This window comes from Triticum dicoccoides, chromosome 7B (genome assembly GCF_002162155.2).
Source record: "Triticum dicoccoides isolate Atlit2015 ecotype Zavitan chromosome 7B, WEW_v2.0, whole genome shotgun sequence".
NCBI classification, from domain to species: domain Eukaryota; kingdom Viridiplantae; phylum Streptophyta; class Magnoliopsida; order Poales; family Poaceae; genus Triticum; species Triticum dicoccoides.
Window position 1 is genome coordinate 566429749 of NC_041393.1, and position 11884 is coordinate 566441632.

The 11884-nt window shown below is 51.4% G+C and overlaps 1 protein-coding gene and 1 pseudogene across 1 annotated transcript; both read right to left on the minus strand.

Annotated features, from left to right (window-relative positions):
• Positions 1–1471: 1471 nt before the first annotated feature.
• Positions 1472–2307, minus strand: LOC119339116 (annotated as a pseudogene).
• A 4380-nt stretch (positions 2308–6687) lies between these two features.
• Positions 6688–11878, minus strand: LOC119341226 (protein FORGETTER 1-like). Its single transcript, XM_037613095.1, has 2 exons — positions 8152–11878; positions 6688–7180 (listed from the first exon to the last, which is right to left on the minus strand). Exon 1 carries the CDS (start codon positions 11589–11591, stop codon positions 8166–8168), a length of 3426 nt encoding a protein of 1141 aa, XP_037468992.1. The 5' UTR covers positions 11592–11878; the 3' UTR covers positions 6688–7180; positions 8152–8165.
• Between the last annotated feature and the right edge of the window lie 6 nt (positions 11879–11884).

An 11884-nucleotide genomic window follows, 5' to 3' on the forward strand; every position in this document is an offset into this window, starting at 1 on the left:
ACCGTAGCTTGGCTAGCACACTTCAATACCTCACCCTCACCCGCCCGGACATCTCCTATGCCGTCCAACAAGTTTGCCTCTTTATGCATGAGCCGCGTGACACTCGTATGCAACTGGTCAAATGGATACTACGATATCTCCAAGGCACTTCACACTACGGCATTCAGCTCTACGAGTCACCATCTCATGACCTCATTGCCTATACTGACGCTGATTGGGCAGGTTGCCCGGACACCCGCAAGTCCACTTCGGGGTTTTGTGTCTTCCTTGGCAACAACATTATTTCTTGGTCATCTAAAAGGCAGCCTACCGTGTCACGATCAAGTGCTGAAGCTGAATACAGGGGTGTTGCAAATTGTGTTGCTGAATCTTGCTGGCTTCGGCAGCTCTTGCACGATCTCAAGTGTCCGCCGACCCGTGCCACTGTGGTGTATTGTGACAATGTTAGTGCCACCTATCTCGCCTCCAACCCAGTACAACACCAACGGACGAAACATATCGAGATTGATCTACATTTCGTCCGAGATCGTGTGGCTCTTGGCGAGGCTCGTGTGCTTCATGTTCCTTCGAGCTCACAATTTGCTGACTTGTTCACCAAAGGCCTTCCTTCTCAAGTGTTCCATGAGTTTCGTGCCAGCCTGAACGTCCTACCGCACGGAGTTCCGGCTGAGGGGGGTGTTAAACCACACTCATCTCTACTCCTAATGTCTCAGTTGGTAGTCTGCGTTCCGGGTTTATTTTCGTCCCACCATTTTCGTCCGGTTTTTTTCGTCCTCCCTCCCACCTCCCAATTTCGTTGGTTTTTTTCGTCGGTTTTTTATTCGCCCCCTCCCACTGGCCGGACAAACCTAACGTTTATTTGGTAACACAATGAATTCACATATGGTGATTGATTTATTCTTTGGTAACCCAACTAACGGATGGTAATCAATCTTCAAATACCAAAACCAAACGTACAAGGCAAGAATCAATTCTTTTTTTCTGACCGGTTATTTTTCGTCCCCCCTCCCATCTGCCTTTTCGCTTCACCGCCCACATAAACCCATCGGATTAGTTACCATATAAAAAATTTAATCACAATCAATCAAGCATTGATGGGATATTTCCTTACATTGATGTGATTCATTTCTTATCATGAATCATACACGTCAAAAAAAGGTACGGCGTGCGAGGATCATGGGCACATGCCCTACAAATCCGAAAATGCCTATAAAAATTAAATCAGAATCAATCAAGCATTGATGGTATATTTTAATTGCTTTGATGGGATTTTTGTACACGGTACCATTAACGCGATCCTCCCATCGCTGCCCTTCTCACGAGCATGGACGGCCGATCCTCTCGACGCCTGCCCTCATGTGTCCTCGCGCCACCATCATCTTCTTCTCTCCGATCTCCTTGACTAGGAGGACTCCTCTGTGCCCCAGGCCATGGCCGACGCTGGCGACTCCTCGGTACTCCGCCCGCGCCGTCACATCCGACGCAGGTGAAACTCCAGCTGATGCCACGGGATCCACATCCTACGCTCGGCGGCCATCTTCCACTCCGGCTGCTGTGTGGTGCCGCCGCTACGGGAGGCAACCTGGCAGGAGCAGACGTAGCCGTCCTCGTGCAGCCCGACCCATGCGTCTAGCTCGGCGTCGAAGTAGCCTCGGCCTCTGAAAGGCAGCATCCACTCCCCATGGCGCCTCCACTTGCAGCTCCTGGTGTCGACGGAGTACGTGCCGCGGACCGCCCTGCTCCACGAGGACACAAATATGGTGCGCCCATCCGGGTGCAGCGCGTAGGAGAAGATCATCTTGTCCTTGGTGAAGGGCGTTGGCATGCTTTTCCAGGACCAGTCGATGGGCAGCAGGTCGTCGTCTTCCGTCGGCGGCGGCTTCCCCATTGCCTCAAAGGACACAGGCCGCTCCATGAAGTGGAAGGCGAATGCGAACATCGCGTCACCGACGCCGGAGGTCAGGAAGGTGTTGGAGCCACAAAGCAGTGCCAGTGCGTCTAGAACGGGAGGGCCGACGGCCAGTCCGGCGGTGTCAGTGTCGTAGAAGAGGGTACCGGCGTGTATGTTGCTCGTGGTGATGATGTAGCTGCCCAGGGCTGCGAACTTCATGGCACGACCACGCTCAGGTGACACTAGTCGGAGGACAGGGGGGCGCTGAGGTCGGGACTATCGACATCGATCTTGCGGATGGTGAAGCCCTCGTGCCAGTCGTCTAGAACTAGATAGAGGCTCTTCTCCTTGTTGCCGCTGTGGTCGTGGTAGTAGTTGGGCTCATCCTCCTCGCCCTGCCTTCTTCGCTTAGACATCCCGCCCCCGACTAACTGAATTAGTGAATTCTGAAGTATATACCAAAAAAACACGTACGCAGACGAAAACGCTCGAATAGATTGGACGTAGCTGGCTAACCACGGTTGATATAGTATCGATCTACTAGAAGCAACACGGATACGCGCAAGCAATTGATACACACGGGCATGCCTCGTGCCCGCTGATCTTTCTATTGGTCTCCGGGTGTACTGTTTATAGGGGTGCAGGGTAATACGCATATATAGCTATAGCTAGGACTTGCAACATAACCATTCAGGACAGAACTACTGATCCTACTTGGTGATGGATTCCTGCACAAGCCGGACATGAGACGTGCTTTTTTTCTTGAGGGAAACGCCGCCGCAGCCGCCGCCAGCGAGTAACCCTAGGGCAAGGCGCTAGGATCCCTAGAGCAGGGCGGGCAGCAAGGAGCGACGCAAGGAGGCCGTGTCGGTCGTTCCCGCCACCAACGCTAAACCCCAGGTATTTACGTTCCGTATCCTCCCCGCACTCTACGCTGATACATCAGCGAGGAGCTAACGGTGGAAATGCTACTCCTCCCCGAACTCTATGATGCTTGATTCGATCTCGTGGTGTGGAGCCATTAAGGTGGGCAAGGCTATTGAGTTTGCTCCTAACGCCGACTTGGGCGATGGGTGGGACGAATGCGAGCAACGACCAACAGCGAACATGGAATCAAGCCAGCACAGGTCCACGGCAGAGCAGCGCACGTGCTGGTCTTCACTTGGTAGGCGACAGCAGTTCCTGCATCAAGGTATGTGCTCTTTTTTACATTCTTGTCATGTCTGATTGAGAATCGTTGTATTAGCTCATGGGCGCCTGTACCAGCAGTCCAGATTTGATTCGCGGCCAGCTCGGGTGTTGTGGAGCACAGGGAAGGAGGAGAAGGAGGGCAGGTGTTTACAATTCGGTGCCAAGGGAGATAATCGAGATGGTGGCGCAGAATTAGAGGATGCTAGGTGACCAGGTAGAGGAGAGACACCACCCAACGCCCATCGATGCAGTGAGGAGTGTGGTGTTCTACAGTATGGTAATTGGTAAAAGTTTTTGGTCCTATAATATCAGTGTGTGTGTGTGTGTGTGAGAGAGAGAGAGAGAGATAATGCATATTACATAAAAATAACGCTGAGAATTTAGATGTATTGTTTGTCACGGAGCTGTGGCTGGCCGATTTACATGAAATAAATTCTCTTAGTTGTGGTGGCAAATATAATACACATAATCCATATTGTTATGCACTAGCGTGTGTGTATGAAATAGATGGATTATGGTCCCATACCCAATAAGATGGATATGTGTGTGTGTGTGTTAGAGAGAGAGAGGGAGAGGGGGAGAGAGAGTGAGGAAGAGGTACGGAGAGAGAGTGTGTGTGAGGATTTGATGGTAAAAAAAGTCGCCAATGTCATTTGATATGTATGAGAATATTAAATGTAATATTAATATGATTAATATTAAACTCTTAAAGTTAATGTGGTCCCGTTGCAAGCGCACGGGCGTTTTTCTAGTGTACATTTGTGTAACAGTCTGATGTAACTAAGTCTAGTCCTAGATTGTAGGATCCACTAACGCTCATGGCCTGCGTGCCTTGTTTTTAGGAATGTTAGCTCACTCTATGTTGTACTTTGTAACATTGTTGAGCAGTGAATACAATTGAGCTCTCCAACTCCCGCTGCTTGAGGACATCTTGATCTCATGAGAGGCTCATTATCCGAAGGTTCTTGTCCAGGTTTGCTGAAGGACAGCTCTCGTTAAGCGCATTTGTTCTGGGTCATCACCGTGTCTACGATGCCGTCCGCACGAGAGGACACCTTCAAATTTGAGCCAAGCGGACGTGTCTTTCCAAAATCAGTGTGCGTCGCTCCGATATGCAGGCCAACAGGTGGATGCACAATTTTACTCATGCCAAACTCGCAAATGGTGCACCGCCCTGCACGTGAAGAAAGAGATTGTTCAGTTAGTTAAAGCATTTCACTATAGTGTTCGATCTGAAATTTCAAAGCCCCTTAATCCAGTTATATACAACATGTTGTGGGCAAAAAAAGAACAGCCCAAAAATACCAAGAGCGATGTGTTAAAGTAGTAGTAATTGCAAGTCGCTTACCAAGATATGCATCATTTGGGCTGTAGTAAGGCAGGGGACAGCAGAAGGAGACCTCCGATTCTCTGTCGTGGTAACGAACCCAGAGACTGAAGCACTGCTCGGTGTTGTCGGGTCTCTTCTCCTCCCAAACCTGAGCGAAGAAGAGCATTCGCGTGCCGTCGGATGCCGCGGCGAGGAAGTTGATGTGGTAGCAATGGGAGGAGAGATAGGCGCTCTCTTTCGCCACGCCGCAGATGATTTCCAGCTCAAATGTTGGTTCCCATGGGTGCTGATCGGCGTAGCCGCGGAGGAGTTGTTCAAGCTCTGTCCGTAGAAACCTCTGCCTCTTCTCCAACCATTGCTTCCTTGCTGGAAGACCATCCAAGTGACTTGGTGCTGGGAGTGGGGTGATGGGAGAGCACCGGCGTCCTAGCATTTTCTGCAACTCTGTGACGCTGGCAGCAGAGATCAAATGGCGCGGCCCTTTGTCTTCTCCGGAGCGCAGCAAGGAGCTCAAGGTGTCCAGAAATTTCGGCCCTGAGGAGGCCAGGGATGCGAGGAACGACGAGTGGTGCTCTCCGAGGGGGTGTCTGGCGGCCTCGCTGGCACGATAAAAGGCTTGGCCGCGTGTCTCCGGCGCCGCCCTCCGAAGCATGTCAGATATGTCGCAGCGGTTGGTGCTGAGGTGCTCCACGGCCTGGTGCTCTGAGAAGCCAGTGGCGACACGGACGGCGGCGACGAGGCCGTCGAGGGAGTGGACCTCGAGGCGAAGCAGGGCGTCTACGCCGAGCACGTCCGGCTCGATGCTGGGGCGCAACGGGGGCGCGATGACGCTGTACCAAGCGGCATGGATGATGATGTTGGACGCGGGGTCCATGGGGCCGTAGCAGTGCCCGGCGACTAGGATGCCGCGGAGGACACGCCGGAGCGCGGCGCGGGGCAAGCTGGCGAGCGCCTCGACGTACATGGCGTGGATGACGTCCAGGAGCCCCGTCTTGAGGTACTCGATGTGCCCGCATGTCGGGGGCGCGTCGGCCACCTCCGCCGGCGTGTGCGGAGTGTGCTCGGGGATGAGCGCGAGGCTGGATTCGAGCTTGCGCCGCACGGCCTCGGGAGAGCGCAGGCTGGCGAGGCTGAATGGCGCGCACTGCTGGAACTGCAGGCCTCCTCCATGTTGGCCGTTGAGGCGGTAATGCAAGGTCTCGCCGCGTCCTCGTTGTGTGAAGGTGAGTTGCAGACGGGAGCAGACCGTGCGATGGCGCAGCTGCGATTTTAGAACGCCGAGGATGGCCTCGACGTCATGGACGGTGAGGCGCCGCCCTTCCTCCAAGGTGGCGAGGACGTCTTTCATGTCGTAGGCCGTCTCCTGGAGCGCTGGCTGGCAGAGCAGCAGGAGGTCGTCGGGCATGGGGTGCTTTGCTTTGATGGCAGCAACGGCGAGAGCGAACTGGGCTCGTTCGCGGAGGAGGTCTGGGTGGCGGCCGACGGTGGCCTGATCAACGGCCCCTTCGACGGCGGCCAACTGCTCCAGCTCGGCGATCCGGATGGCGACGAGGAGGTCCCCGCCGGAGAGGTGGAGGTAGAACCGAGCTTGGTCATCGTTGAGGTACCGGAAGTACGTGTGCATGAAGGCGCGGAGGCCATTGTAAGATCTGAAGGCGATGGACCCCCAGTTGCTCACATGCCGAGGATCCGGCGGTGGCGGGAAGCGGTCCTCCTCCGGCGGCGAGTAGGCGCCGCTGCGGCGACGGCAGAGGAGGGTGAGGCCATTGAGGATGACGTTGGAGGCGGGGTCGAGGAGGCCGACGCAGTGCCCGCCGCGGTAGAGGCAGTCGAAGAGGTCTGGCATCTCGTGGACGGGGAGCCGGCCAACGGCGTCGACGTAGGCGGCCTCGATGGGGGCGCACGGGTCCGCCGCCCACCTGCCACGGACACCTGTCGTCGCCGTGGAAGCACGAGAGGCGCACCAGCGGTGCGTCGTGGGCGTCGGCCATCGGGCTCGGTTGCCGCCTGACGAAGTGGCGAACGATGAACGCCGCCGCCTGATGGATCGTCGTTGGTTGAGAAACACTTGGAGGTAGCCAAGCCTACGTGCGCAACGATGAACCTCCCTTGGCGCGAAGACCTGTGTATGCGTGTAGTACATATATGTATGCAGCTGATGCAGTACGTGGAGAGGGCCCGATCCGACTCAGACTGGAATCTGAGGAAGTCGGACGGGAAGCGATCTGAGCCCGACGACTCCGACTCCAAATAAGTTTCCAACGGCAATCTAAAATGAAGGAACTCACAACTAGAACCTCATAGCGTCAAGGATGCATCTGCAGCACTGAATTCAGGGGCCCACATGCCATAGAACGTCCCCCTAAGTCCAAGATGTTATCAGGTTTTCAAGCAGCCAAACTTTTTTAAGCCTACATACATGTTTCTACCCCCAGGCCCCGGCCAAAACGGATAAAAGGCCAACCAAATTCAGGGCACCCAAGCACCATTACAGCAAAGCAGTAAACTGCGGACTCAACCAAAAGGCCACGCGAGGGAGGGAGGAGAAAACGCCACAGCTAGAATCCGACGCCATGGATTTCGTTGCCCCATCCCTTCCTTCCATCAACTACTACAGCGAAGCTACTTCATGATCTGCATCGCCAAGGGCTTGCCGCCTGAGATGAATGAATCCATGGTTCTAGTAGCAGGGGTGACCTTAAGTTCTTGAGCAGTAGATAGATCCCTCGACACTCCACCAGGTAGCCCCCCACCATCAGATGCCAAACCTGTTTCAGAGAGATTCAGGTTTTTCAATCAGAAACTAGAGATTGTTTAAGTGCAAGAACTTCTCGTTGCATAAACCAGCAATGAGCAGCAGGTGTTTTACAATCAACAATGGCAACTTTAAATTTACTTGCTTAACATCATCCCAAACTGTCCTGACAACAATGCACTCAAGCAACAGAGGACATATTGATTCAATTTCAGTACAGTGGATGCACTAACGAGGTTTAGCCATAATGTCATTACTTTATTTTGGGATAGAGGCCGCAAAAAAACCCTTGGATTTTGGGTGGCACCTTCACATGCCACACAACAGGAAGAAAGATAGGCTGGACACCTCTAAAATTAACAATGGCACACAAAGACTACACCCCCTTAGATTCATATTGCCATAATTGAAGAGTCTTCCTGTTCCAAGTAAACCAGACTTGGCTATTGACTCAGGATCATACCACAGACTCATAAGCCCTACTGAAAAGGTTATCAGAAAGGTACCCTCCGATCCATATTAATTGTCGCTGATTTAGTAGGAGTACTACATCTTAACTGTATCCCATCCCAGAGATCAAACACACTTTTGTTCTTTTCATTAACTAAACAGTACAGGTCCCCAAACTGCGTAGCTAATGGGGAATTTCCAAACCATATATCTTCCCAAAAACAAGCAGTTTTACAATTTCCTAAATGCCATTGACAGGGGAATCACTACTCTTCATTCATTGACGGCCCTTCAACTTGCGGGTGACAGAATATGTTTTTTAGCAAGACTTGACCAAGAAAAAAAATACTCCAATAAACAGAAGATGTTGTATTTACTTTCCTAATCTTGGAGCTAACCATCATCCATCACACCAAGTTGTGCTCTCCCACCCCATGAAGAAAGAAGAAAGAAAGCTTAAACCTCGAAAGCTACCTCCTTAGCTACAGAAATTTGGTCCACAACACCAGACCGAAGAATGTGCAGAGAAATAACCTGTAGTTTCCACATCATTCGTCGATGTCCTGGACCCACTGCAAACCTTCTAACACCGACTCCACTGCTGTGTTTGGAATGACAAGCCCAACAATCCGATGGTTGTCATCTGTTGTCTCCAGGCGGACGACACGTATCCTCTTGTGAGCCTGTCGGGCCTGCTTATTCAGGGCCTTTTCTACCGTGCCCCACACAGGAAGTATTAGACCACCCAAAACATTAATCTCCTGTAACCTTCTGCCCACAGTACAATCGCTTCCAAGTCTGCACTTGGGCCCATGCATGCACTGCTTGGACGACACATCATATTCTTCCTGCCAGCCTTCCCCAGTTTTATCTGCCGATGAGACCTTCTTGTACTTCCCTTCTAGTTCAGCCAAAGGCATCTCCTTCGAAGCTTCCCCGACAGCAGGGCGAGTTACTCTGTACATTCCTTCCGTTGAGCCTTCAAACGCTAGCATGAAATGCCTTCTGCCCATCCACTCTCTCCGGGATTCGTAAAACCCATCATTACAAGAACACGCACCATCTTTCTGCCTTTCTTCAAGCATTGCCTTAGCTGACTCCCAAGTAACTCCACGGTCAATTGTAAGAGTGAACAACACCGTGGAAGCACCGGACAGGCTATCAACGTGAACTGTCTTCGGCGGTTCTTTCATTTCAACCCTTTTTGCTTTAATATCAACAATACCAGAATCAAGCCGTCCTTCACTTCGTGCATTCTGAATTACTAAGTCGAGTATGCTTGTGAAGAGATCAAATAACCTATTCTGGATGTTTGGAGCTAATCCCAGAATACGGTTGAGGAAACGGGCCACATCATGCATATCAGAATCAACGATCCTACCAGTAAGCTTTCCTCCATGTTTTCCAATGCAGATTACAGCATCCCTGATAATTCCAACTGCCACTAATGCAGCTTTTGATCTAGTGATGAATTCTTGGAGACTAGATTGATTCTCAGAGCATCCCAAAGGCACAACTGGAAATGCATCCTGTTCCATTATACCCCTATACATCATTGTCAGGGCTTTTTTTCCATAACTGCTGTCATAGTTAAAAGCACTAAGTGATGGTCCAGCTCTTCGATCTCCTTGTGTTAAAGCTCCAAGAGACTCTAGTCGCTTTGCCACAATTGATGCAAATCGCTTTTCACCACCAAGGTTGGTAAAAAGAATCCTATATACAGGTGCAGAAGTTTGATTAGAACGATGTGTTCTCCCAAACTGCTGGGTTGCACGGTCTGCACTCCAAGGAAGTTCAAGTGTTATGTGTACTCTTCTTCTCTGATTTTTTACCCTTCGATCAGCATGTAAGGAAACACCAGCTGATCCTGCTTCTGATATTATTGCGATGAACTTTTCTCCGTCCATGAATAGCTGCTTTTCGTGCATATTGATCATGTCCAATGCAACTTCTTTCGTGTTCCGCGCCTGGTAAACAACACCTTTTCCATCTGATGCTCTTATTAGCATGCCCCGCCTTCCAGTTATTTCTGCCACATTGTCTGGACCACCTAGCTGATCAATGATATCATCTAGAGGATTATTAGGCAAATCTAAAGCACGGATGATTTCTAAAATCTTTGACTTCCTGTCCACTGCATTGTCATATCTCTTTGATAGTTCAGCCATGTAAACATCTCTCTCTTTAAAATAGGCTTCTATTATCTCCTTGCATGCATAACATAACCAATCATCTGTCAACGTTCCAGTCCATGGTGGAATTGGACAGCCAGGGTGAACACTTGTAGCACAATTGGAACAATGAAGCAACAGGCTCTTCTCCTCCTCGGTATTGCAGATCTGACACATATGCAATTCCTCTTCAGAATCTGTTAATTCATGGTCTGACTCCAATGGAGAGTGTGCATCCATTCCATCATCACTATCTTCCATTTTTGCGAGTTTCCTAACTCGTCCTTTTAAGGATACATCGGGTCCATAATGCCGCTTACGCTGCACCTCCGTAACCTTTTCTTCACCTTGCTGAGAACAATCAGGTTTTGGAGGCAAGGGATAGTTATCTTCTACCAGCTTAAGAAGCAACTCTCTAGGGCCAGAAATAAAGTCTTCCATTTCAACACCATATTTTGTGATAGCTTCCTCTGTTCGAGCTTCACCAGTGCTCTGGAGACCAACCACCACACATCTTTCTGCTGCTAAGGCTTCCTTCACCAACCTCACAACAGCAGGTACCTTTGCAGACATACACATATGCCTAAAGAAACGCTGATGGCTGGCCCAGTATAACCGCCATATCTGAGCTGAATTGCCCTTGTCTTCTGCATAGTACTCGCTTGCCGATAGGAGCTCAACACGCAACTCAGCCCAAAATTCAGCTGCCTTTCTGTACATATTCATCATTCTGTCCTCCAGAGGTGCCTCCACAACATCAAAATCAACACCCTTATAACTAAGTGTGCGGCAAACATACATGCCCCTAGCTTTCATGTCCATAGCAACAAGTTCAAGGGCACCCACACCACCTTTCTCAAGAGCACATAGAAATTGATGAAAACTCTGAAATGATGTTCCGTCCCCCCAGAGACCAAGCCGGACCATGTAGCCTAAATTCCGAGGCTCTGATGCACCAGTTGCTGAGCAGTAAACCACCCGAGCTTCAGGTAACATTTCCTGGATCTCAAGAACTGATTTACCAGTGCGAGTGGGCTGACCTCCTGCCTCAGGAATCAAATTTTTAGCCTTGTGGCACTCATCAAACACCACAAGACCATCAAACTCTGATCCACACCACTCTACCAGCTGCCGCAAACGTGAATACCCTTTCTCAGAGGATGCTATTAAACTGCTATAAGTTATGAAAACAACTCCGTCTGTGATCCCAGTGGCCTTCGAGTCTAACTTAGAATATGGCAGCTTGTTCAATGCGTGCACTTGCACACATTTTGCACCAACATCATCCAAATCTCTGCGGGCATCATATTTCAAGTCTGAACCAATGGAAATCCACAATGCCTTATGCCTCCCCTGCTGCCAATTCTCCCAAATCAGCCCAGCAATTGTACGCCCTTTACCAACACCGGCTCCATCACCAATGAAGAAACCTGCTCTAGCACCAGTAGGGAGATGGTGAAGATGCCTCTGACAAGCATACACTATTGTCTCAATCTGTAAGCATGACAATGCCCTGGTCTCATCCAATTCATCCATAATAGCCAGGTTGTAAGTAGGTTCAGGAGGTTGCACTGCTGATAAAGAAGAAGTCTCTACCACAGGGTCCGGATGAGGAAGACCAAGAGATAGCTTAGGAGGCCTATAGTCCATGAAAGTTTCACCAACAGTGTCACCTTCCTCTTCCTCGCGCTCAACGTCAAACGCAACCTCGTTGATCTCCTCCGGCAGCTCGGGGGGCGGGGCCATTGGGGCCATCGGCATGAGCGGCGGCGGCATCATCGGCAGGAAGGGCATGTGCGGCATTGGGACTGGGGGCGCGGGCGGAGGCGGTGGAGGAACGAAGCCCGGCCCAGGGGCGGCGGCGGCAAGGAAATGCTGGAGCTTGGAGATGTCGACGGCGAGGTCGACGTCGCACTGCGGGCAGCGGAAGCGGGCGAGGCCGTGCGGCACGTTGAGGATAGCCTTGCAGCGCGCGCAGGGCAGCTGGATCTTGGTGGGGTCCACGCCCTGCGCCCGCGGCCCGGAGCGGCGGGAGGCAGCAGGGAGAGGCGGAGGGGGGGGCGCGGGCTGAGAGTGAGGCTGAGGAGGAAGGGGAG

What these genes read in the sequence shown, in the direction of transcription:
- LOC119341226 (XM_037613095.1), bottom strand. Translation starts at nt 11,591, where the DNA reads ATGCCGCACATGCCCTTCCTGCCGATGATGCCGCCGCCGCTCATGCCG.